This window comes from Bison bison, unplaced genomic scaffold (assembly GCF_000754665.1).
Source record: "Bison bison bison isolate TAMUID 2011002044 unplaced genomic scaffold, Bison_UMD1.0 scf7180017864259, whole genome shotgun sequence".
NCBI lineage: Eukaryota > Metazoa > Chordata > Mammalia > Artiodactyla > Bovidae > Bison > Bison bison.
This window is the reverse complement of record NW_011494831.1, coordinates 3,256,027-3,278,104: the sequence shown is the minus strand read 5'-3', so window position 1 is coordinate 3,278,104 and position 22,078 is coordinate 3,256,027. Positions and strand designations below refer to the sequence as shown.

The 22,078-nt window shown below is 44.1% G+C and overlaps 1 protein-coding gene across 3 annotated transcripts in view; it reads left to right on the top strand.

The window, feature by feature from the left end:
* The window catches only part of INO80 (INO80 complex subunit), a 124,045-nt gene extending 102,766 nt beyond the window's left edge, over positions 1–21,279 (top strand). For 2 of the 3 annotated variants that reach the window (XM_010847979.1, XM_010847978.1), the window contains 8 exons: positions 3,988–4,060; positions 12,685–12,843; positions 13,480–13,582; positions 14,414–14,502; positions 16,012–16,167; positions 16,489–16,648; positions 17,354–17,569; positions 19,695–21,279. In XM_010847979.1, coding sequence (XP_010846281.1) covers positions 3,988–4,060; positions 12,685–12,843; positions 13,480–13,582; positions 14,414–14,502; positions 16,012–16,167; positions 16,489–16,648; positions 17,354–17,569; positions 19,695–19,912 — 1,174 coding nt within the window. In that variant the 3' untranslated portion in view covers positions 19,913–21,279. The remainder of the gene's footprint in view (positions 1–3,987; positions 4,061–12,684; positions 12,844–13,479; positions 13,583–14,413; positions 14,503–16,011; positions 16,168–16,488; positions 16,649–17,353; positions 17,570–19,694) is intronic. The other variant, XM_010847980.1, reaches the window with a different exon arrangement.
* The last annotated feature ends 799 nt before the right edge of the window (positions 21,280–22,078 follow it).

Below are 22,078 nucleotides of genomic sequence, written 5' to 3'. Positions count from 1 at the left end.
AAATCTCTTACTTGTGATTACTTGGGCAATCCCAGTAGTTTAGCTTTAAAAGAAGGGTATTTTCACCATTAAATTATACTAGATATACTTAGTAAATACTTTGTTTTTTAAACTTTCCTGGAAAACCTTACTTGAGTGTCCAAATTCTGCAACTAAGAATTACTTAGGGAGCAATGAATTTTATTTAGACTCAAAGTGAGTAACAATCATATTAACACTTGGCATTTAATAAACAACTTTGGCATCCCAAAGTCAGCTGCATGCCCAGCACTATTTCAGTATTTTGGTGCAAAGTGGCCTTAACTAAAAAAGAATGAGAGTGAGATTTAGGCAAAATGAAAAAACAGACTTAAGTCTTCTTCCCTTCCTACATGATGAGCTAGACTAGACGATTAGAATTAGGATTATGGCTAGGAAATAATCTCTCTCTCATGTATAGAATCTGAACTGTATTTATGCTGATCAGAAGCCTGTGAGATAGATCCCTCCAAATGGGATCTCAACTTATAAAAGTTCTCAACTTATAAATTTGAAAGGCTAACCCAATATAGAGAAAAAGACAGGTGTTTTTGAAAACAAGAAAGCATCCTTGCCAAATATTTTCTTTGTTATTAATGAAAAGACATCAAAAGAAAAAATTGTAGTTTTCAACTGGAAAGCCCTGTGGCTCAAAGGTCAGCCAGAGTAAACAAGAACTCCTATAAAAAGCCATTTACATTCCCTTCATACAAGATTGATTTATGAGGGGTCCTTCCAGGAAAGAGTCTGACTGAGACTAAAGACTGTTTGGCCAGGATGTCCTGACTGGGCAATATTCAGAACATGTGACCAGTACGTGATCCTAGACTAAGCCATTCACAAGGGCTTTTCTCTGGGGTGCCTTGGCCTTTTGCTTCTCTTCCTCCTATCCCATGACATTTCCCAAATGGACCCCCGCCCCCCACCACCATTACCTGATTATTTGGGTGACTGGAAAATATAAGCAAAAGTAAGAGCATAGTGTGGATTTTTTCCTTCTTGGTGAGACTATAAATAAAGCTCCAGGGTCTTTAATTCTAGCTCTTTTCCACTCATCATCAAGTCTTTCCCAGTCAGCTACATGCCCAGCACTATTTCATTTTTTGGTGCAAAGTGGCCTTAACTAAAGAAGAATGAGAGTGAGATTTAACCATGTCTTTGCTACATGATTTCATAGGCTGCTTCACAGACCACCCTGAAGCCTGGTCTCTAAGACCCATTCCAATAGAGACCCTGAGTTGAGATTCCTTTTTAGCCTCATAGAGGGCACCCAAACTATCATGTTGCCTTCTGGGATTCTATTTTCTTCCTTTTAGTCAGCTTCCAAAACATTAATTTACATTATCAATGCTAGATTTATTAAGTAGAAAGGAACTTCTCAGCAGTGCAATTTAGATGTTTTGGTCTACATATGATCCAACAGTGTGATCCGGGATGGACACTAATTTCTTTGACTTTTAATAATCTAAGACTCCCATAATCCTTATTTTTCCATTAGAGTATGATGAAATTACACTGGGCACAGCCAAACATTGCTGCTTACCATCTCATCACTAAAAGGTATCTTCTTGCTACATAGGTAACATCCCCAGAAGAGCATTTTTCACCAGTCATGTCTCTAAATTTTGTTACTAATTTATTTTTAACTAGATTCCTTTCTCTAGTGTTTTTTTCTGTATATAGTCCCTGTTTGTGAAGAATTGCTACATCTGGGGACTTATCTCTTTGGCTGTGCAGACTGTGGAAATGACCTGTCTTTCTGCCTCTATTCTTTTTTATAGATCTCATCTACCTTCTATCTCTCTTCTTGTCCCACCCCTTTCCCCCATCCCCACATCAACAAAAAGTCCTGGCTGTCAGGTGACTCCATCAGCTCTAACACAGATATCAGAGAGAAGCTTCTGACTCCTGCTCTGTACCCACCAGAGCAGGAGAGAGAGATGCATGGGATTGAGCAGTCTTCTTAAGGCCAAAGTGGAGAAGATTATCCTGTAGAGATTAGTATGGCCCTGGAAAGCTACATCAATGTTTATTTGAAGCATTATTGTGGTTAAATATTCTCTTACGGGCTAGGAGGTATCAAGCTTGCATTTACATCATCCCATATCTAGGGCAGAATGTGTTTGTAAACTGGCAGATGCCTTTTAACTTTTTGGTTTGCCCTTTATGATTTAACTGTGAAAGATGATATTGTATAAATAAAATTATGAAATATTAGACTTCATGATAAAATTCAAGGATTAAATGAGCACAACTTCCAGTACTTTTGGAATCATGCCCTACAAGAGACCTCCAAATATGATCTGTTATCCATGTCTGCCTCTAGAAAAGCTGTGTTTAATTGAATGCAAATACTAGGACCTACCCAGCTTAGGGATTTAGCCAGGATACTTCTTTCAGAGTAGTTCCTTCACTGGTATTCATGTTTGCCATTGATATGTCATCATTTAGTCACTTCAGCTATTTCATTCAGAGCATCCTCATTTTACAGTGCAGGAAACAGACCTTTAGCAGTCAAGTGACTTTACCAAGGAAGAACTGCATCAAGGGACGAGAGCACCCTGATGTCAGTGTGTTTGTTTTTTCTCTTAAACTGGAACCCACAGAATAAAATTCATCTTACATTGAGATTTAATACATATTTACCATGTCATAAAATCAGAAACAATACTTATCCTTATGACCTGTGATATAATATTTTCTAATCTGTTATTTTTATTTCTGTAATTTATGTGTACCAAACCCACCAAACTGATTACATGACCAATGATAGGTATGACCTGCAATTTGAATAACACTGGTAATGAATTTCTAGTTTTGTTCCTCATTATAGTCATGAAGAAAAGCGATCAGCAGCTTGATTTAGAGGGCTGTAAAGTTTGTTCGTCGGTATAATGCAGTCCCTTTCCTGTAGAAATATTCTGGAAAATAACCTCAGGTGACGGAAACATGAAAATGCAAGATAGTCTTGAATATATTCATGTTATCTGCAAGAATTGGGCTTGAACTGAGCCCCTAATTGCATGTGTGTACACAGATAAACCTTATAGTCGGTCTGTCTTTTCTGATCTGGCATGGCCTTTGTTCCTAAAAGATATTCAGTGAATATTTACTGCCTGAATGAGTGACAGGCACACCTACTGATTTGTTTGTAATTCTCGGTTTCTTTAAAAGGATATAGGATGTAGAGGGGAACTGAGAAAACTATATCTTATCATTTCTGTTAAGGGCAATGTTGGTATCCATCAGAAAAGTACTTTAATTTTAGCCTGTCTTCATGGATTGATCCTGAATTCAATTGAATACTTAGAAGTCATAACCTGAGTCTTAATCCTGACCTCTGGTCATTTTTCTGGACTAACTTTTTGCATATGAACTTGAGTCCTTCAGAGTTATGATCATTGAAGTGAAGTGAAGTCGCTCAGTCGTGTCCGACTCTTAGCAACCCCATGGACTGCAGCCTACCAGGCTTCTCCATCCATGGGATTTTCCAGGGTTGCCATTGCCTTCTCCAGTTTCCCAGCCACAGTGATCATTAGTTCCCAGATTATTGAAAGTCATGATTCTTTGGGGAAACACCAGACAATACTGACTTATTTTTCCCCACTGTATGAACTGGGAATAGTTTGACTTGCTAAACAGTTGACTATTACAGAGGCGTCTCTACTTCCATGGCATACTTTTCTGTTACATTTGCCAAATATTTTAAATTATATTGCCTGTCAGTCAGTGGACAGCAGAAGTTTATCTGCAAACTGGAAGATGACTGCCATAGTCTCACTGTAGCAGCCCAGCACCTTTGTTGACACCTTTCAGTGTGTCAGAAACGTGGATCAGGTCTGGGTAACCACCAAAACTTTCTAGGCCTAGACATTGTTCTGTGTCCAGAGATCCCTCTCTTTTGCTACATGCCAGTTTTCTTTTTCAGTTTTTCCTCTTAAAATATCTCTCCCTCTCTCTGTCCTGCAGGAATGACATTTTTGTGTTCCTGCTAAGTACACGAGCTGGAGGACTGGGTATCAATCTGACTGCCGCAGATACCGTAAGTAACGAGCTAAAAATATACTGGATGTGTAGTTTTTCTACTGCAAATATGTTGTTTGGTTGTACTATCCTTTATTATGTATCACAAACTTTTTATTTCTTTGCCTCTTGTTATGTTAAAAGGAAGTAGTTGCATTTACCCTGGAACATTTTAGCTTTCCTTTTTAGACTTTCTATTCTCTTATTCGAAGTTTCTTACACATTCATTCAACACAGATTTAGTAAAAATATACTGTGTGTCTGATACTATTCTAAACACTTGGACTGTGTTAGGGAACTCAACCAACAAGATTTGTGTGTTTTAGGAGCTATAACTGAGCAAATCAGAAAGGGTTGTTTTATGACTCTTATGTATTATTCCATCAGGAAAAACTCGTATTTTTATATCCTAAACTTCTAAACATGGTTGGAGAGCAATGAAATTGGTGATTTAAAAAATAAAAAGACATTTCATCAAATTATCTATCCCTTTATGCCCACTGTCCTTGGAGGGATGCTTCAGCATCTGAAGTATGGGAGAAGAAAAGAGCATTCCTTTTGTATCTCAGAACTATTCCCAAGATATAATATATATTTAAAAACAATTTCAGCAACCTTGAGACATAAAAATGCATAAATGGGAAATTGTTTTGTAGATGGCATGACTCTACAAATACCATTTAATGTGGTCTTTGTGGTACCTCTGTGAAATACAGAGCATCAGAATCCCCACAAATAGAAGAAAGATGCAAACTCTGGAGGGTCATGGAGAAATCAAGTCCAAAGGTGAAGAAGCTTGGATAAATTCCCAGCAGTAGATCTGAACTAGACCCCCTGTTTCCCAGGTTCCACTTCTAGACTGTCCATTCTTTCTCCTTGTTAACTGCTGCACTGTAGAATTGCTTGCCTTCAAGAATGAAAAACAGAATCCATAACATCACCGAGTAGAGTCTCAGCCACAGGACTCAGCTGTACTTTCCTCAGGACCTAAACCTCAGCCAGTTAACCTTATTGGAACTGGGTTCTGGGGCCTCAGGTCTGCTGGAGGCGTAACTGGGTAGATTCTGTAACTTACCTGTACATTATCAGCCTCAGTCGTCTTGAGAGAAGGCAGTCAGTGGTGGTAGTGTTGTTCTGGGGAGTCCTCTGATGAGGTAGCTCACTTGGTGCCATGTTAGCAGAAATTTGCCTTTCCCTTTGCCCCTTGGTTCTCTGCTCTAGTTTTTACGCATACTGGCCCAATTAGTCATAGTCTTTTTTTTTTTTTTTCTGATTAATTACTTTGGTTGTAAATTTGTGGGTGGTAGAGGGCAGGTTCCATAGTTTTTGGATTCCTTCAAATTAGAGAAATGAAACGTGGGTTTGAATCCCAGCTCTGCTATTCACTGTGTGAATGTGAAGCAGTTGCTTGACTGCTCTAAGCCGTAGTTTCCTCCTCAATAGAATGAATATAATAATCCTTCCTTCTCCTATAGCTGTGAAATGTTGCCTAGAAAGCATGTGTGCCCAGTGCCTGCACATTAATAGCCCTCAGGGATCCTGTGGCCCTTGTAGCTCCTAATGAAAGAGCCAGGTCCAGGACTTTGTTATTTATACTGGGCCGCAAATAGCCTTCCTTTCCCTTAGGCCTTGTCTGCCTGGCTCTATGCTCAGCTCTGCTACTATGGGAAAGCTGGGGATGGGAGTCCAGGGAAGGCTTTGGATTCCCAGGGTGGGTAAAAAAAAATGCACACATGATGTGGATTGAAGGGCCAGAGCTGGGGCCTGGGAGCCTCAGAGGAGGAAGAGAGATGAATGGGGAGGCAGTACTCCAGAACCCTGCACTGGTTCAGCATTGCTGTGTCCTGGAGGCGTGGCTGGAAGAGGGTGGAAACTCTTAGGGTCTTCCCAGGGGCAGGAGCTTCTTCTCTGGCACCTTTGTCCCCTCCAGGGTTGGTAGATAAGCCTCTCCGGGAAGAGTGCTCTGTCACTGCATAGCCCCCCAAAAACTGAGCCTGAGTTTATCTCTGGGTCTCCCGCTTCCCCCTTCCTGCCCTGGGGAAGCCTTGGTCTCCACACCCCAACTGCAGTTATCCTCAGAGAGTCAAGGGTACTTGGGTGAGAATCCCAAGCATGTCTCTCTTGCCACACTAGGTTCTTGCCTCATACAAAGAAGTGCCTAATGGGGCAGGCCAGGTGCAGATTGGAGGATTTGGAGACAAGTAACTTGGTTCTTGGATGGGTGTTGAGACACTGTTTAGTGTGAGGGTGGGTCTCAGTTATTACATTTATCTAATCCGCATGCTCCCCCACCCTCTCCCCTCCACATCCCGGGCTTTGCTCCAACTAGCCAAAGCCAATGCATATTTGAAATAAAGAATTGAGCTCATAGGAACTGATCCAGACACAGATTCAATTCAGCAAAGTGTTAAGTTCTCTCCCAGGTTAAAGGGGATCCTCTGGCCGTGGCCTAGGAGTTGACAGCAGTGGGCCCAATTAGTCTTACTCTTTATGTGAGTACAAGATTGATCACTTTCTCCTAGCTGATCTTTTGGACTCCAGTCTCAGCTCCCCAGCCCCATACCTCCTCAATTTGTTTATACCCTTCTTTATCAGCCATACCCTTACTTAAAACTCTTCAGGGAGTCTCTGTCATCTACAAGATAAAGTGTAAGCTCTTTTACACATACAAGGCCCTTCACTTTGTGGCCTTTATCTCCCTTTCCAGACTAATTGCCAGACTACTGCTCCTTCCATATTCCAGAAACAATTATTGACTTGATTCCTGAACCTCCCATACTGTATCATGTGCGTGCTAAATCACTTCAGTTATGTCCGACTCTTGTGCAACCCCATGACTATAGCCCGCCAGACTCCTCTCTCCATGGGATTCTCCAGGCAAGAGTTCTAGAGTGGGTTCCCATGCCCTTCTCCAGGGGATCTTCCCGACCCAGGGATCGACCTGTGTCTTCTTCATTGGCAGGCAGGTTCTTTACCACTAGCACTGCCTACGTAAATAGCTCCCTCATCATAGGTCTTTCTCCTTGGCACACCTCTTCTTCCACCTGGGGAACTTCTGATTGTTTTTCAAAACCCCATTCATGATCAGGGGTTGCTGTTTTATATAGACTGATAAAGCTCTGATAAGGTGACATTTGCGCCAAGATCTGAAGAAAGTGAGAAAAGCAAGCCAATTATGTATGTGGCCTAAAACAAGAGCATTCCAGGGAAAGGAGATAAGTGCAAAGCCCTGAGGTGAGAACACGCTTGGCATAATCGAAATGAAGCGAAGCCTTTTGTAGGGGGAACAGAATGAAGGTGGGCATAGTGGTGTCAAATGAGTGACCGAAGTAGATTGTATGGGACTTCATGGGCCATGGTTAGGATTTTGAGGTAAGAGGCTACTGGAAGGATTTGAGCAGAGAAAATGTGTCCTTCTGGCTTCCAGGGTTGTGGAGTGGGGAAGACCATAGGGAGAAAGGTGGAAGCAGGAAGTTCAGTTAGGAATTAGACATAAGGCAGTGGTGACTTGGGCAAGGATTGAAGTAGTGGAGGTGATGAGAGATACTTGGAATCTGCGTGTATCAGTATTTTGAAGGCACAGCCAGTGAGGTTTGCTGCTAAGACTGGATGTGGATCATGTGGGTCAAGGAGAAGTCCAAGGTGTTCAATGTGAGGAACTAGGGTGATGGAGGTACCAGCTACTGGTTAAGGGAAAGTGCACAGAGGAATGGGTTTGAGAAAGGAACTCAAGAGTTTGGTTTGGAGTGTATTAAGTTCAGGGTTCTTAGCAGACATTAAGTAAGTGTCATGCAGGCAGTAGAGTGTGGTTTTTAGGAAAAAGATTGAGGCTCAAGATATATTTTGGAGTCACCAGGTCATAGGTAATGTTTAAGGCCGTGAGGCTGGATGAGGTCACCTGGGGAGACCTAGCATTGGTTCATTAGATTAAACTATCTTTCCCTTCTCAGCCTGCCTATCTCAGGTTTGATCTATGCTTTCTTAAGAAATGGTTCACCTAGCCGTTCTTTGGAATAACCCAAAAATAAGCAGGTTTGAGGGGCAGAGCTGCATTATGCTTCTGGTGTTGTGGGTTTTTTGCGCAGGCTTCTCTTGTTGTGGACCACAGACTCTAGGCAGAGATTCAGTAGTTGGAGCTTGTGAGCTCTTGAGCACGTGGCCTCAGTAATTGTGGTGCATGGGCTTAGTTGTTCCATGGCATGTGGAATCTTCCCGGACCAGGGATCGAACCTGTATCCCCTGCATTGGCAGGCAAATTCCCATCCACTGAGCCACCAGGGAAGTCCCATGCTTCTAGTTTTCACAGCTTGTCTTTCACAAGTGAACTACTCCAGCCAGTCAGAAAGAACCAAACCTAACCCTAACCCCACAACTAGAGGAGTAGAAATAGGTATTCTCTTTACTCCCTGGGACATAGAGGCTCTGAATATTCTGAGTCTCCAATTCTGAAACAGTTTACATTTAATTTTGAGGGGAAGGCTAAGGGACTCACAAATTAGAACCTCTTAGAATACTCAGGAAAAAAAAAAAATGGAACCACACCATTGAAATGAGTTGCTAGGTAATGGTTTGTGTGGAGTCAAGTTATACTCCCTGTGTGTATTATTAGAGAAACAATAAGTTTAACTGCTTGCCTGGCATTTTTCCTTTGCCCTGAGATTATTTAGCTTCAGAAAAGCCCCAGAACCATTTATGGACAAGGAAGAGGTTAGTCACCCTAAACTGTCAGGAAAAACTTAATGTTTTATGATTGAGAATGCATATATAAACATGTATTTGTAAACAGTGAGACTCTGACTCACTCTGTTAATAAAAACATGATTTTAGCATGAAATTAATGGCAGCTGCCCGTTACTGTCTGCCTTGTTCTTTGTGTATTCTTCCTAAAGTAGGCATTTGACATTGTTTAGTAAGGCATTGTTATAAACTGCGCTGTTGGTTTTGTTTTTGTGTCAGACTGTTTTAAATGTTTGTGCAGAAAGAGATTGAGGAGCTTTTGTCCCATAGTAGCAAGCAGTGTGAGAAATCTTATGTCCCATGAGACACCATGGGACAGCTTTCAGCCCTCCCAAGGAACTGAACTTCTAACGCATTCTCCACCCATTCCTTCCAAGTGTTGGTCCAGCTGTTTCCAGTTGTTCCTCTCAATTTTCCCATTTTCACTCCCTCATTCCCTGAAACTCTCTGTCTTTGACTTGGAGAGCCAAGAGCATCCCACACATCTCAGCTCTCACCTTCTTCCTTTGCTTCCCCTTCCCAGTGCCCTCCCAGCTTGCTGTTTAAAACTTCATAAAAGTGCTGACAATTAATGTATTTCCCCTTAGTCATTGCTGGGCCACACATTGTGGACTGGCTCTGATCTTTCCTAGTTAAGTCAGTTGTTGTATTCTTAATTGTTGCTTGTTTTTCTCTAGAATGTCACTGAGCTCCATAAAGACGGGTGTCATAACTGTTCTACTCTGATGGACATTGTCTCCCCTGAGTTTATGTCAATGTTGATTCAGTGTTCATTTTTTATTGTCAAGGTAGATAATAACCATACATCTCATCTGGTGTTTATATCTCTCTTATTTTTGTCTTAACTTGCTAGCTTATAATATGTTTCTATATTATTTTTCTCTGTGTCTTTTTCTAGGTAGAATTTTTTTTTTAAACATCAACAGCTTATTAGATAGGGCTAAGTAGAATCTTATTTTATTTTCTTCCTCACCAGTTCTTTACCTCTTTTAATCCATTTGAAAGATAAAAGCCATTAAATTGGGGAAAGAGGGGACTTGAAAGTTAAATTGCAAACCTATCTCCTTGGGCTCCAATCTTCTTACTGTTGATGACCTCAAAAGAACCCAAGTTGAGTCAGGGTTGGTTGCCACTGAGACTTCTAGGAAAAATGTAAATATGGAGGAAACACTTGTGAAAATGATTCATAATACAGGGCTGCCCATTATGAGTTCATGCTGAACTATTCATTGCCTTAGGCTTGGACTACTGAAGGTACTGTCTTTTGGGTGTGACATCAACTCTCATTTTCCACATATGCAGTCATGTTAGGTATGTTGGGCAAACAGTTGCCCCCACCCCAGTTCAGTTGGAAGTCTCACTTTCATTAACTCTGTCCTCTCTTCCTTTGTTCTCCCTGAAAGTTTAAACTGAATTTTCTAGAATTTTGCCTATTGTGTTGAAGTTCCAGAATGTCCTGTGGTCAGGTTTTCTGTATTCCTCTAACAAGTGACAAATGTCATATACTTCCAAATCCTAGATCTGTGGACACTGGCTTAACAATAAGCTTTCATAATGATTTTCTTTCTTTGGCAGGCAGTTTGTCATTTCTTTTTCCTCAAGGATTCTAACTTATACTAAAAGTTGAGGGATTATACCTCATATGAGAGAGAGACAAAAGGAGCAGCATAAGAAAGAGCCAGTGGGGTTCTTGTAATTAGAGGCAAAAACATTAAAAATGCTGATGCCTTTTATCTATCTTCGCATCAAGTGAGTTCTGCAGAAAATGGCAGAAGAATTGCTTCCATTATTAAATGAGAAAATAAATTACTTACGAATAGTGTTAGTCATAAGTCATAAGTTGCTCAGTCGTGTCTGACTCTTTGCGACCCCATGGACTGTAACCTACCAGGCTTCTCCGTCCATGGGATTTTTCAGGCAAGAATACTGCAGTGGGTTGCCATTTCCTTCTCCAGGAGGAGATCTTCCCAACCCAGGGATTGAACCTGGTCTCCCGCATTGTAGGCAGACGCTTTACCATCTGAGCCACCAGGGAAGTAGTGTTAAGCAATGGAAAAAGCATCTAGAGGAACAGTTCAAAAGAGATGAATTACTCTTTTGCTTACATTTTAGCACTTTTTCTAGTTTTCATCACGTCTTAGAGATTCTAGTATCAATTGACTAGTATTTGTAGAATTCTACTTTGTTCTGGTGGATGGTGTCTGTCCTCCAGTAACACTAGGCAGGAGAATTTTTAAAATACATAATACATATGAAATAATTGGATACCTTTAGAAAATAGTGACTACGTGGGAGCTTGGACCAGGATAGGCAATGCAACGTTTTGCTAATAGTGCGGGTTGTAAAAGGAGACTGTTAAGACTGTGAGCTCAGTCCAGTCTTCCCAATTTATGAGATGAAGGAAATATATCAGGTTTTTATGAAAATTTAGTGAGATATGTATGCACATCTGTTTTAAGTGCTTAACAGGTTTTGACCATTGTAATTTCTAATACGAATTCATAAGGAATAGGAAAAGGAAACATTGTTACAGGCAAGGGAGATCAGGGAAGTCTAAGTTGGAAAAACAGCTTAAGCAAGAAGTGGTACAGTCAAACTAACATAAGTGAGGGATACCAAAGAGAACTATCTGACAAAAGGGAAGAGGTGTGTTTGTATTAGGAAAGAATAAAAGTGACGTTGTCTTAGTATATAGCTGCTGCTGCTGCTAAGTCGTTTCAGTCGTATCCGACTCTGTGCAACCCCATAGACGGCAGCCCACTAGGCTCCCCCATCCCTGGGATTCTCCAGGCAAGAACACCGGAGTGGGTTGCCATTTCCTTCTCCAATGCATGAAAGTGAAAAGTGAAAGGGAAGTCGCTCAGTCGTGTCCGACTCTTAGCGACCCCATGGATTACAGCCCACCAGGCTCCTGCATCCATGGGATTTTCCAGGCAAGAGTACTGGAGTGGGGTGCCATTGCCTTCTCCGAAGTAAACTGAAGAAAGAGACTGGGATCTCAGAAACCCGCTGATCTTGAAGCATCAGTGAACCAGATGTAGGTGGTGAGGGCCTGGCCCAGGAGAAGGACAGTGGGAATATAGAAAGAATGAGTTTGTTTTGAAGAAGTACTGGCTAGATTTGGTGACTTGGTTGAACGTAGAGAAAGACACATGAGCTATGAGGGTCACTTTGAACTGGCTTTCTTTTAAGAGATCCACTGTATTGCTAGTAGCTTCAGGACTGAAGATCCAAGATTCTGTTGGTTTTAGGATCACCTATGGGTCAGAGGAGTAGGGAGTACATTTTGTTCTTTGTGTTTGTTGTTTAGCAAACAAGAAGTAGCTTCCAGAGAACCCTTTAAACATTTCTTGCCTGAAATTCAAGAGACAGGAAATGACCCCGTTAGTGCGAACCTGAGAACGCCAGGAAAGCCATGCCTGTCTCTTACCAAGGTAGGCTTGGGGTTAAGAAGAAGAATTTCACATCCCAGGCCCACTGCTTATTTAGTCTGTGTGGTCTTGGATAGTCTCTGAGTTCCCTGAGTCTCAGTTTCCTCATGTATTTATATAAAACAGGGGTTTTTAATAGTGACTAAATCTTAGTGGTAGTGGAATTTAAGTGAGTTAATACACATAAAACATCTAGTACAATGATTGGCAAATAGTAAGCCCTGGATGTTAAGTGTTAATATTTTTGCCATTCTCTTTTTAAATGAAAACCCTGAAAAAAGCTCAGAGTCTTTCGCCCAGAGCAGGTGAAGGAATGGCTTGGTTTTATGAGTAGATATCTGTTCATCTTTATATCATAGAAAAAAATCTGGTATCAAACTGTTGAAATAGATGAATGGCTGGGTTGCTGTCAGAATTCCTGGTATTGCCCTGAGAGTGCCTCAGTCTTTGCTGTATTCCTGTCCTGCCTGCACAGGTGATTTTTTATGATAGCGATTGGAACCCCACTGTGGACCAGCAGGCTATGGACAGGGCCCACCGCTTGGGGCAGACAAAGCAGGTTACTGTCTACCGACTCATCTGTAAGGGCACCATTGAAGAACGCATTCTGCAGCGAGCAAAGGAGAAGAGCGAGGTAAGCAGAAGGCAAAGGAGGTACTGTGCTGGTAGAGAAAGTAGTTCAGCCACAGTGACTGACCGAGACTAAGACTCTCGGCTTTCATTGGTCATGAAAGCCCTGAGATTTCTTGTGACTGGAAGAGAAAATGAAGTCCTATACAAAAGCAGCACGTACTGGCCTGGCCATTCCTCACTTCTTTTCTTCTGGAATGGTATCTACACACAGTATTCTCCTGTCGTTCATTTGAAGAAGATCCCAGTTGTGGCCCTCGTGTTTGACATAGTTTCACATTCATGGGAAGAAGAAACGGCCTTTGCTCCTGCCCTAGTATTCTCGGTGTGATCAGCCTCTGAGCTGTATGCTTAATTTGCTAGTTTCTAAAGAAATTATCATTTTTGGTTCTTTTCCGTCTTGATTCAGTATTATTGGATCTTACAGCTGTCAACAGTTTCAGGCAAAGAAGCTCTCATCGTCCTTTCTCTTAGCACAAATGACCTGGATGAGCCAGTCACAGAAATGGAAAAAAAAAAAAAAGGAAATCCAGGGGCCTCACCAGAACTACAGATTGAGAAACTTGTTTCTGTTTGGATATTTTCCATAAGGGAACAGATGCCTGTCGGTGATTTTTTTTGTTTGTTTGTTTTGTATTAGATTCAACGGATGGTGATTTCTGGTGGAAACTTCAAACCAGATACCTTGAAACCCAAAGAGGTGGTTAGTCTTCTTCTAGACGATGAAGAGTTGGAAAAGAAATGTACGTATTCTAGACCTCTTATTAATGCGCTTTCCTTACAGAGATGATTCCTCTGGCTCCACATATCTGAAAACGAAAAGGCCCTTGACTATGTCCCAAGGGTAGGCAAAGCCAGACTGTGTTTGGGGAGAAACACTTTTTTGGTTAATATTTTGTTTTAAAGCTCACACAAGGATATGTTATGGAGTATAAAGAAATAGGTGTATTTTTAGAGTAATATGACTTCAAATAAATGTGTACAGGAAGGCTGTCTCCTAGATTTCCTCAGCAGTAATGAATTTACTCTCTTCTGTCCAGAGAAATATTTTTGTGAAATTAATGGAAAAGTTGGAAAAGCACACTGCCATATGTAATATTCAGACCCTTCTCCCAGTATTTCTGGCTTTTGAGAAGCCAGAAAGTGGGTTTCAGACTTAACCTTGTAAACTTCTGCAGGCATGGACAGCATCACATCAGAAAATGTGATGAAGCACCTTTCTTACGGTGCCCACGTGTGCCACTGCCTTCTGAAAACCTTTCAGGACTCTGTAACCATACTCGATCTGTGCCGTGCACAGATATTAAAAGGCTGAAAAGAAAAGGAAAAAGGAGAGGCATGGAAAGGCCCGTGACAATGAGACTGAATCATGGTTTGAACCCCAAAACTGTTTAGAATCCAAGGAACTCTGTTCGTTCTCCAAGTTAGGAAACCATGAGTTATCTGCCTGCCTTAAATGGATAGAAGTCATACCTTGAATCATAAATATCAGATAATAAGTCCACCTTAGTTTCAGAGAATAAGGATCAGGATTGCCACAGGTGCTTCATTAGATCTTAAAATTTTCTTGATAGTGAGACTCCGGCAAGAAGAGAAACGGCAGCAGGAGGAAACCAACCGAGTTAAAGAACGCAAGCGCAAGCGGGAAAAGTACGCAGAGAAGGTATGTCAAGTTGGGGTGGTGGACTGGGGCTGATGGGGGTGCTGAGTGGTCCCTCCAGAAAAGACTGTACAATGCATGCTTGTCATCTTGGTTGCTGGTTGGTATCCAGCTCCATCTGTGTGTGTTATGTAATAGTTCTGTCCTGACTGACAATCGAGCAGGGGAAATGCAGCCTTGGTAGGGTAGTACTCCCCACACAGACATAATTATATTATATGGGTCTGTGGTCACATGTAATTGTAGAAACCTTTTGTTGGGACTTTTTTTAAAAGCTTAAGTCCAAATGTGAGTAAGATGAATGTTAGATTATTAGATTCTGCAGAATCTTAAAAAGGGCCTAAGAGGTCATTAGATCCAGTCCTTCTGCCATAATTCTTCTAGTATCATCTACTATGGGAAAATTAAATCACTGTCACACTATTCTTCTCTTTCTCCAATTCGTGCTAAGGATTTGGGCTGAGCTGTTTTTTGCCTCTTTTTTTTTTTTGTATCCCTTTTGACATGTCCTGCTTGAGCCTACCAGGCTAGCTGCAACATGGGATGTAGTTCCCCTCCATTTCTTCCTGTCTTGCTGTTTCTGCACATGTGCCAGTAATCCTTATCATAACCTAGTCTTTATTGTTGTTTAGTCCCTAAGTCATGTCCGACTCTGCGAACCCGTGGACTGTAGCCCAGCAGGCTTCTCTGTCCATGGGATTACCCAGGCAAGAATACTGGAGTGGTTGCCATTCCCTTCTCCAGGGGATCTTCCCAACGCAAAGATTGAACCCAAGTCTCTCCTACATTGCAGGCAGATTCTGTACCGTCTGATCCACCAGGGAAGCCCCAAAGACATACCATATTAACCCTAATATAGATCTAGATACAAGTGCTGTTAGGTGCAGTGGATGAATGTGATTCCCAGAATTTTCTAAGCACACTCTGATTCCACATCTCTAACCTGTGACAAAGCCCTGCTGAACTTGGCTCTAGCACTGTTTGGTGTAGCTCAGTCACTCAGTGCTTAAGCATTTTCATGTAAACTGAGGAGATAATAATGAAAAGCCACTTAAGTATTCCTTGTGTATGAGAAGAACCTTCATTCCCCTTATGCATATTTAAAAAGAAGGCAGAGTAAAAACAGATGTGCAAAAATAAACTAAGAGCACAGGGGCCCTCCTGCTTGTGGGGCTGCATTGGTTCAGCCTGATAAGTGCTGCGAGGCTGCGCTGGAAGCTGACCGACCCTCGCCCTGTTCAGATTCTGTTTGGCACAGCTCCATTCAGTGTGACTGGCCTTTCAACTCTGTATTATTGTGGTAGAATATGCATAAACTTGTACTAAGTGATTCCTTTCCTCCTTCCTTGGGATTTTTTTTTTCTTTTTTAATAATATGCTAATTGAATAAAGTGAAACTTAGACATTTACAAAGAGTCAAATATCTGTCATCACTTTCTTTTCCAACCCCATTTTTCTCTCAGTGCCTAGCCTCATGTTTTTTTCTGTATTTCTTGATTTGTGTGTTCCCAGAAGAAAAAAGAAGATGAATTGGATGGCAAAAGGAGAAAGGAGGGTATGAACCTGGTGATCCCATTTGTTCCCTCAGCTGATAACTCCAATCTCTCTGCGGATGGGGACGACTCCTTCATCAGCGTGGACTCAGCCATGCCCAGCCCTTTCAGTGAGGTGAGGCTCCTTTTATTTTATTTTATTTTATTTTATTTTGATGCCTTCATCGCAGCAGTGAGGGCTGTGTCCTTACTGGGTAGCTTTTGCTTTTTGGGGGATTTGCCTGCCTTGTAAAGGGGGTTTCACAAGGAATCCATTAGGAGAAAAGCAAATGAAGGCGAACTGCCTTCTCCAGAGCCAACAGTAGGGGGTCTGAATCTCAGGAGTGATGCCAGGGAGGAGAGGGAATGTGGGGGAGGCCTGGGAAGCATGTCCTCACTTAGGCACGAGGGCCGAAGGCTCTGAGAGGAGTGGTGATCATGACCCTTCCGCCTCTAGATCTCCATCAGCAGTGAGCTGCATACTGGCTCCATTCCCCTGGACGAGAGCAGCAGCGACATGCTGGTCATTGTGGACGACCCCGCCTCCTCAGCCCCTCAGTCCCGAGCCACCAACTCCCCTGCTTCCATGACGGGCTCTGTCTCAGACACTGTGAATGGTGAGTGACGCAGCTGTCCCTGCCGCTTGGGCGGGGTCCTGGTTCCTTCTCAGATAACGGCGTTTTCTACCTTCTTTAAAGAAGAGTGGAGTAGAGCAGAAAACATTTGAAGTCTCATTGTTTTACTAGCCTGTTTAAGTGAAAGGGAGAATGAGAAAGCTTAGGGAAAACAAAATAAGAACTTCATAAAGATTTCGAACTTCTTTGTTTTCTAGCCATTCCTGTTCTTCATAGTTCACCCTTATTTGTGCTAGTTTTTAGTTATAGTTAACTTTTCCGGGCCTTTCCTCACTTTGTTCTGTGGTGCCCAGTGTTGCTGCTATTTCTTGAGTCCCTCTACATGTGCAACTTGGGAGTAAAAGTCGATTCCCCAAGGCAGGAGAACATTGGACTGTGCAGGTGAATCACAAGTAGCACATCCCTGGAGTTCGTTTAGTAATGATCTAGTTTAAAGAAAAAATCAGGAGTAATGGCACCACTCTTAGAGAATTGAAAAGCAACTTGAAGTGTCAGGCCGTTGTAGCTACTCACAGTTCTTACTAATGCTGTGTAACTGTGTGGCTCAGCCATTAAATTGGGACATAGACCTCCCTAGGAGTCCTGAAACAAAACACCCCGAAAGCCATCTTCTGTGTCCAGGAGAAGATTCCCGTCACACATAAGAAATTGACTTTTTTCCCCCTCTTGACCAATTTCTTCCCACAGGGATTTCCATTCAGGAAATGCCAGCCGCAGGACGTGGTCATTCAGCCCGAAGCCGAGGCCGCCCTAAAGGTTCGGGAAGCACAGCCAAAGGAGCCGGAAAGGGCCGGAGCCGGAAGTCCACTGCAGGCAGTGCTGCCGCCATGGCAGGAGCCAAAGCAGGGGCTGCTGCAGCCTCTGCCGCTGCCTATGCTGCATACGGGTACAATGTGTCTAAAGGTACGGGGGCCCCAGGGACTAAGGTGCCATTCTGGCTGGGGCTAGTCTGGAGGGCTGCTGAGCATTCTGCCAGGTAGAGCAGGCAGGACACCCCTGGGCCCAGAGCCCCTTCCCAGAGCCCATGTTGGAGTGCGCCTCTGCACCAAGTGGTCCTGAGACTCCTTGTGCTCTTGTGACTTAGTGTAGTGCTGCCTTCAGAGTGGAAGTAACTGAAAAACAAAACGGTGAATTTCTTGACCATGTTGCTTTAAACATTTCTCCTGCTTTGGGAACTGATTTTTTTCCCCCAGACTCACATTTTAATAATTACATTTCTGTAGTGCAGACTAGCATAGTTAACAGTTACCCAGTAGCTTAGTTGGTAAAGAATCTGCCTGCAATGCAGGAGACCCCAGTTCAGTTCCTGGGTCGGGAATATCTGCTGGAGAAGGGATAGGCTACCCACTCCAATATTCTTGGGCTTCCCTTTTGGCTCAGATCCCCTGGAAAAGGGAAAGGCTACCCATTCCAGTATTCTGGCCTGAAGAATTTCATGGACTGTATAGTCCACAGGGTCGCAAAGAGTCGGACACAACTGAGCAGCTTTCAGCTTTGTGAGCCACCACCTTAGGATTAAACACCTGCTGTAGGGACTTCCCTAGCGGTCCAGTGGTTAGGTCTCTGCTGTCACTGCTGAGGGCCTGGGTTCAGATCCCACTAAGAGCCCACAAGCTGCGCTGTGCCAAAACACACACACACACACAACCCAGCACTTGTGTGCATGGGAGTATAACACATGGACCCCGTACCTGAATATATAGTGAAAATGAGACAAGGAAGCCATGCATGGAATGTGTTTAGCAGCAGTACAAGGCAGTATGTTAGCATTGAGTGAGAGAAGAGGAAAGGCCTTAATTGTGGTAGATCAGGAGGAGGAGGACCTGTGTACTTGATGACTAAGTTTCCAAACTCAGAAGGAAAGAGAAGGTTGATGAAGGATTTCCACTGGTGACAGAGGGTTTAACGACCTGGGCATATTGGAGGTCACCGAGCAGGTCAGTCAGACTGTGCAGCAAAGGGCCTGTGGGAGTCAAGGTTGGAAAGACCTGATGGGCAGAAGCTTATCAGATGTGTGACCATGGGCTCTCGGAGTGGTGAGAAGGGCAGCACTTGCCATTCGGGCATTGCTCTCCATTCAGAACACACGCTTAAAATTTAGGGTGTTGCATCAAGTAACAGCATTATTGAATAGAAAGTTCTCAATAAGTGATCATTTACCTCCCTTTTCTCCTCCTTTCTCCTTTGTTCAACAACTGTCAAGTATAATAGCCCAGCCCTGTGTTTCTCAACTTTTTGCCAGCTCATCACATCCTTGGAAAAATAGCAGTCTGGCAGCAGTTAAGGCTGCCATGGCAAGGTTTCACCCCCACATGGGGCAAAACATGACACTCCTCAGGCTTTCTTCTAGAGGCAACAGGGGGCAGAGTGTCCCAAGAAACACTGACAGTGCTTGGTGACTGGGCATGGAAAGCAAGGGATTCGGTCATTGCCTCCAGCTCCACTGTGGGTGAGAGTATTCACGAGTCTGCCTACCGAGCACGTAGAATTCCTTTTTAGGAATGTTAGAAAGAGTTGCTGTACAGGAGATTCGAACCAGCTCCTTAAAAGCATTAGGGCTTAGAGAGCAGGGTGGCTGCGTGCAACACAAGAACTGCGTGTGTAGACATAGGATAGAGTGGGCAGCCTTGTGCCCTCTGGTCAGATGGACTGAGGAGTAAAGGACATCTTCTGAAACTAAGAAGGAAGCAGCTCACAAGTGCTGTCCCAGGAAGGAACCAGGCCTGTATAAGAAAACACATCAATGCCTGTCACACCTCTTCCTGTAGCCTTGGCTTCCCAGCGGGTAACGCGTGCTCTGCTCTTGACTGCCTAGGTGACATCTGCTCCCTGTAGATGCAGTAATGTGGAGAGGGCTGGGCAGGTATTGGTTTTCTCTTACAGGAAAAACAGGTGACAAGAAGAACAAGTGGTACAGGGTTCCCCACAATCTCACCTCCAGACCTGACTCCAGGAACCAGGGTCTGGCGCTGAGGCAGCTCAGATGGGACAGACGCTTACACCCTTGCCTCTCTTTGTCTCCCGGCAGGAATCTCCGCCAGCAGTCCTCTGCAGACGTCCCTTGTTCGGCCTGCTGGCCTTGCTGACTTTGGACCTTCAAGCGCCTCTTCTCCCTTGAGCTCCCCTTTAGGCAAAGGAAATAATCTTCCTGGGACTCCCAAGAGCCTCCACTTGACCAGCAGCCTAGCCCCAGACTCCCTGGTCCGGAAACAGGGCAAAGGCGCCAAGCCCTCGGGAGGACGGTAACCACCTGGCCCTCCAGCTTCCTTCAGCCACTCCGGGGGCTCATGCCCTGGCCTGCAGGTGGTCTTTGGATAGCTTGCCCAGTGCAGCATCTTCCATCCCAAGCCACGGGGCAGCAAGGACCAGTTGCAACAAGGGAAAGACAGGCAGGTGGCTGGTGTGAGGACTTGGATCATCCATGTCTCAAGAGGAATGCTCTGGGGTTGCCTGTAGGAAAAAGGCCCAAGGACAGGGATCAGACCCACAGCCTCTCAAAGGACCTTATAGGCAAGTCTTAAACCTCACACTGGGGAAGGGCTGACAGAGACCCCATCTCGATGCTCAGGCACATAGTCTCCATCCCCATTCCACTCTTCAGCTCTGGCCGTGTCCCTTGCAAAGGCTCTAAAAGTGCTGTGAAGAGCCTTCCACGGTGGAGACTTCTCTTAGGGCTGTGATTTCCTGGGGGGCCCGGAAGGGAGGAAATCATGTAGTTGGTGTTCTCAGTTGTTGAGCAACCCAAGTCTCCAAACCCATTCACCAGAGTGTTACGGCTGAGGAGAGCAGCAAATGCAGGACAAGGTGGTGGCTTTGAGGATGGCACAAGGCTAGGGGCAGCAGGCGTGGAGGCAGTTGTTTCCCAGCATTTCCTCTCCTGCCCTGCATGGTTCGAATCAGAGAACCTTCAGGTCCCACCAGCAAAAGTAGCCGCAGCTCCCACCCCGGGACTCCCAGAAGCCAGTAGGAGACCAGGAGCCACCTCAATCAGCAGGACAGCCTCACTGCCCCTCTTGCAGGCTCCCCTTGCCCCTCCTGAATGCACAGTCTCCCCGCCCTTGCCCTTCAGCCCCCTGCTTGGCTGTATGCACTGTCTGTATTGCACTGAGAAAGGAAGGGACGGTGGAGAGAGATGGAGAGGATGGAGCAAGGGCAGGCTCAGCACCCACCTCCCAGCCTGGCCCCGCCAGCCTGAGCTCGCTTCCCTTCAGGAGCGGCAAAGGGGTGGTGTTCACATGGGAGGTGTTTCTGCCTATCCCCAGCCTGATGTCCCTGGTGGAGCAGGTGCTTCTGGGCGGGTCCGCCTCTAATTTGCACACCTGAAAATCGCGGAATTGAGTTTAGATAGATTGATTTTTTAAACTTTTTTTTTTGAGTAGGGGTGGTAGGGGAATCATTTAATTTAAATCATTAAGATTCCCCTGTCCAAACCCAGACTCCTGTGTACAGATGCTATTTAGAGGGAATCAGAAAAATGCCAAGCCTTTTTTCTCTTTGAATGTGCTGTCTATTTTTATAACTGAACCTGTACATATGTATAAAGAGAGACACATCTTTCTTTTACTAACTGGAGAAAATCTTAAATAAAATGGAGTGAGATAATTTTATGTAAATTGGGTGTCTGTGGTCTTTGCAGCTGCCTCTCCTTGGGGCCATCGTAGGGCTCCTGGGGGAGAGTGGCAGGATGAAGAGGAAGCAGAACCCCGGCATCATGATCGTTCTTGTCGTCAGAGAGGTGGTCAATGGGATGAGGAGTGCCCTGTAGGCGTTGATGGGCATAGGAATGTGCCTCCAGCCATCGGAGAGGTGGCTTGACCAAGTGCCTGACAGGCCAGGGCCCTCGGGGTGTGGGCTCCTATGACTCTAGACTTTGCCTCCAGGACTTCAGTGTAGGCGGCTTGACCTGGCCCACCATTAGGCATTTACACAGTGGCAATCTAAAAACTGACAGATTCTTTCTTCAAAAACCACAAGTGAGAGGTTGTCCTGGCAGTGTATTATACATAAAATCCCCAAGTAATAGGAACTTTATGGTCCCAGTTTCTAGAAATGTGATGTGTATACAAATACGTGTATATAAACCCCAGGAACCTGCCCCGTTTGCAGTTCCAGGACCCACTGTCAGTTAAGCTGGCAGAAATACTGAGGAACTGTGAGATGAACACAGTGTCCTCAGAGTTAGCTGTCGTAAGAATCATGAAAGAAAACAGTGAAATATGTAACTGGAGATTCCAGAGACATCCAGGCTTTGAAAACTTAGCTCTCTGATCCTCCAGCCTGTGCTAGCAGTGTTTCTCTGATGGAGCTAAATAAAACACTGATAAACTGTTGCGTCACCATCAAGCAGGGTTTGCGCTGTTCCGAGTGTGCTGGCTGTGTGGCCTCCTGAGCCTTGGCTCACCCTGCACACCC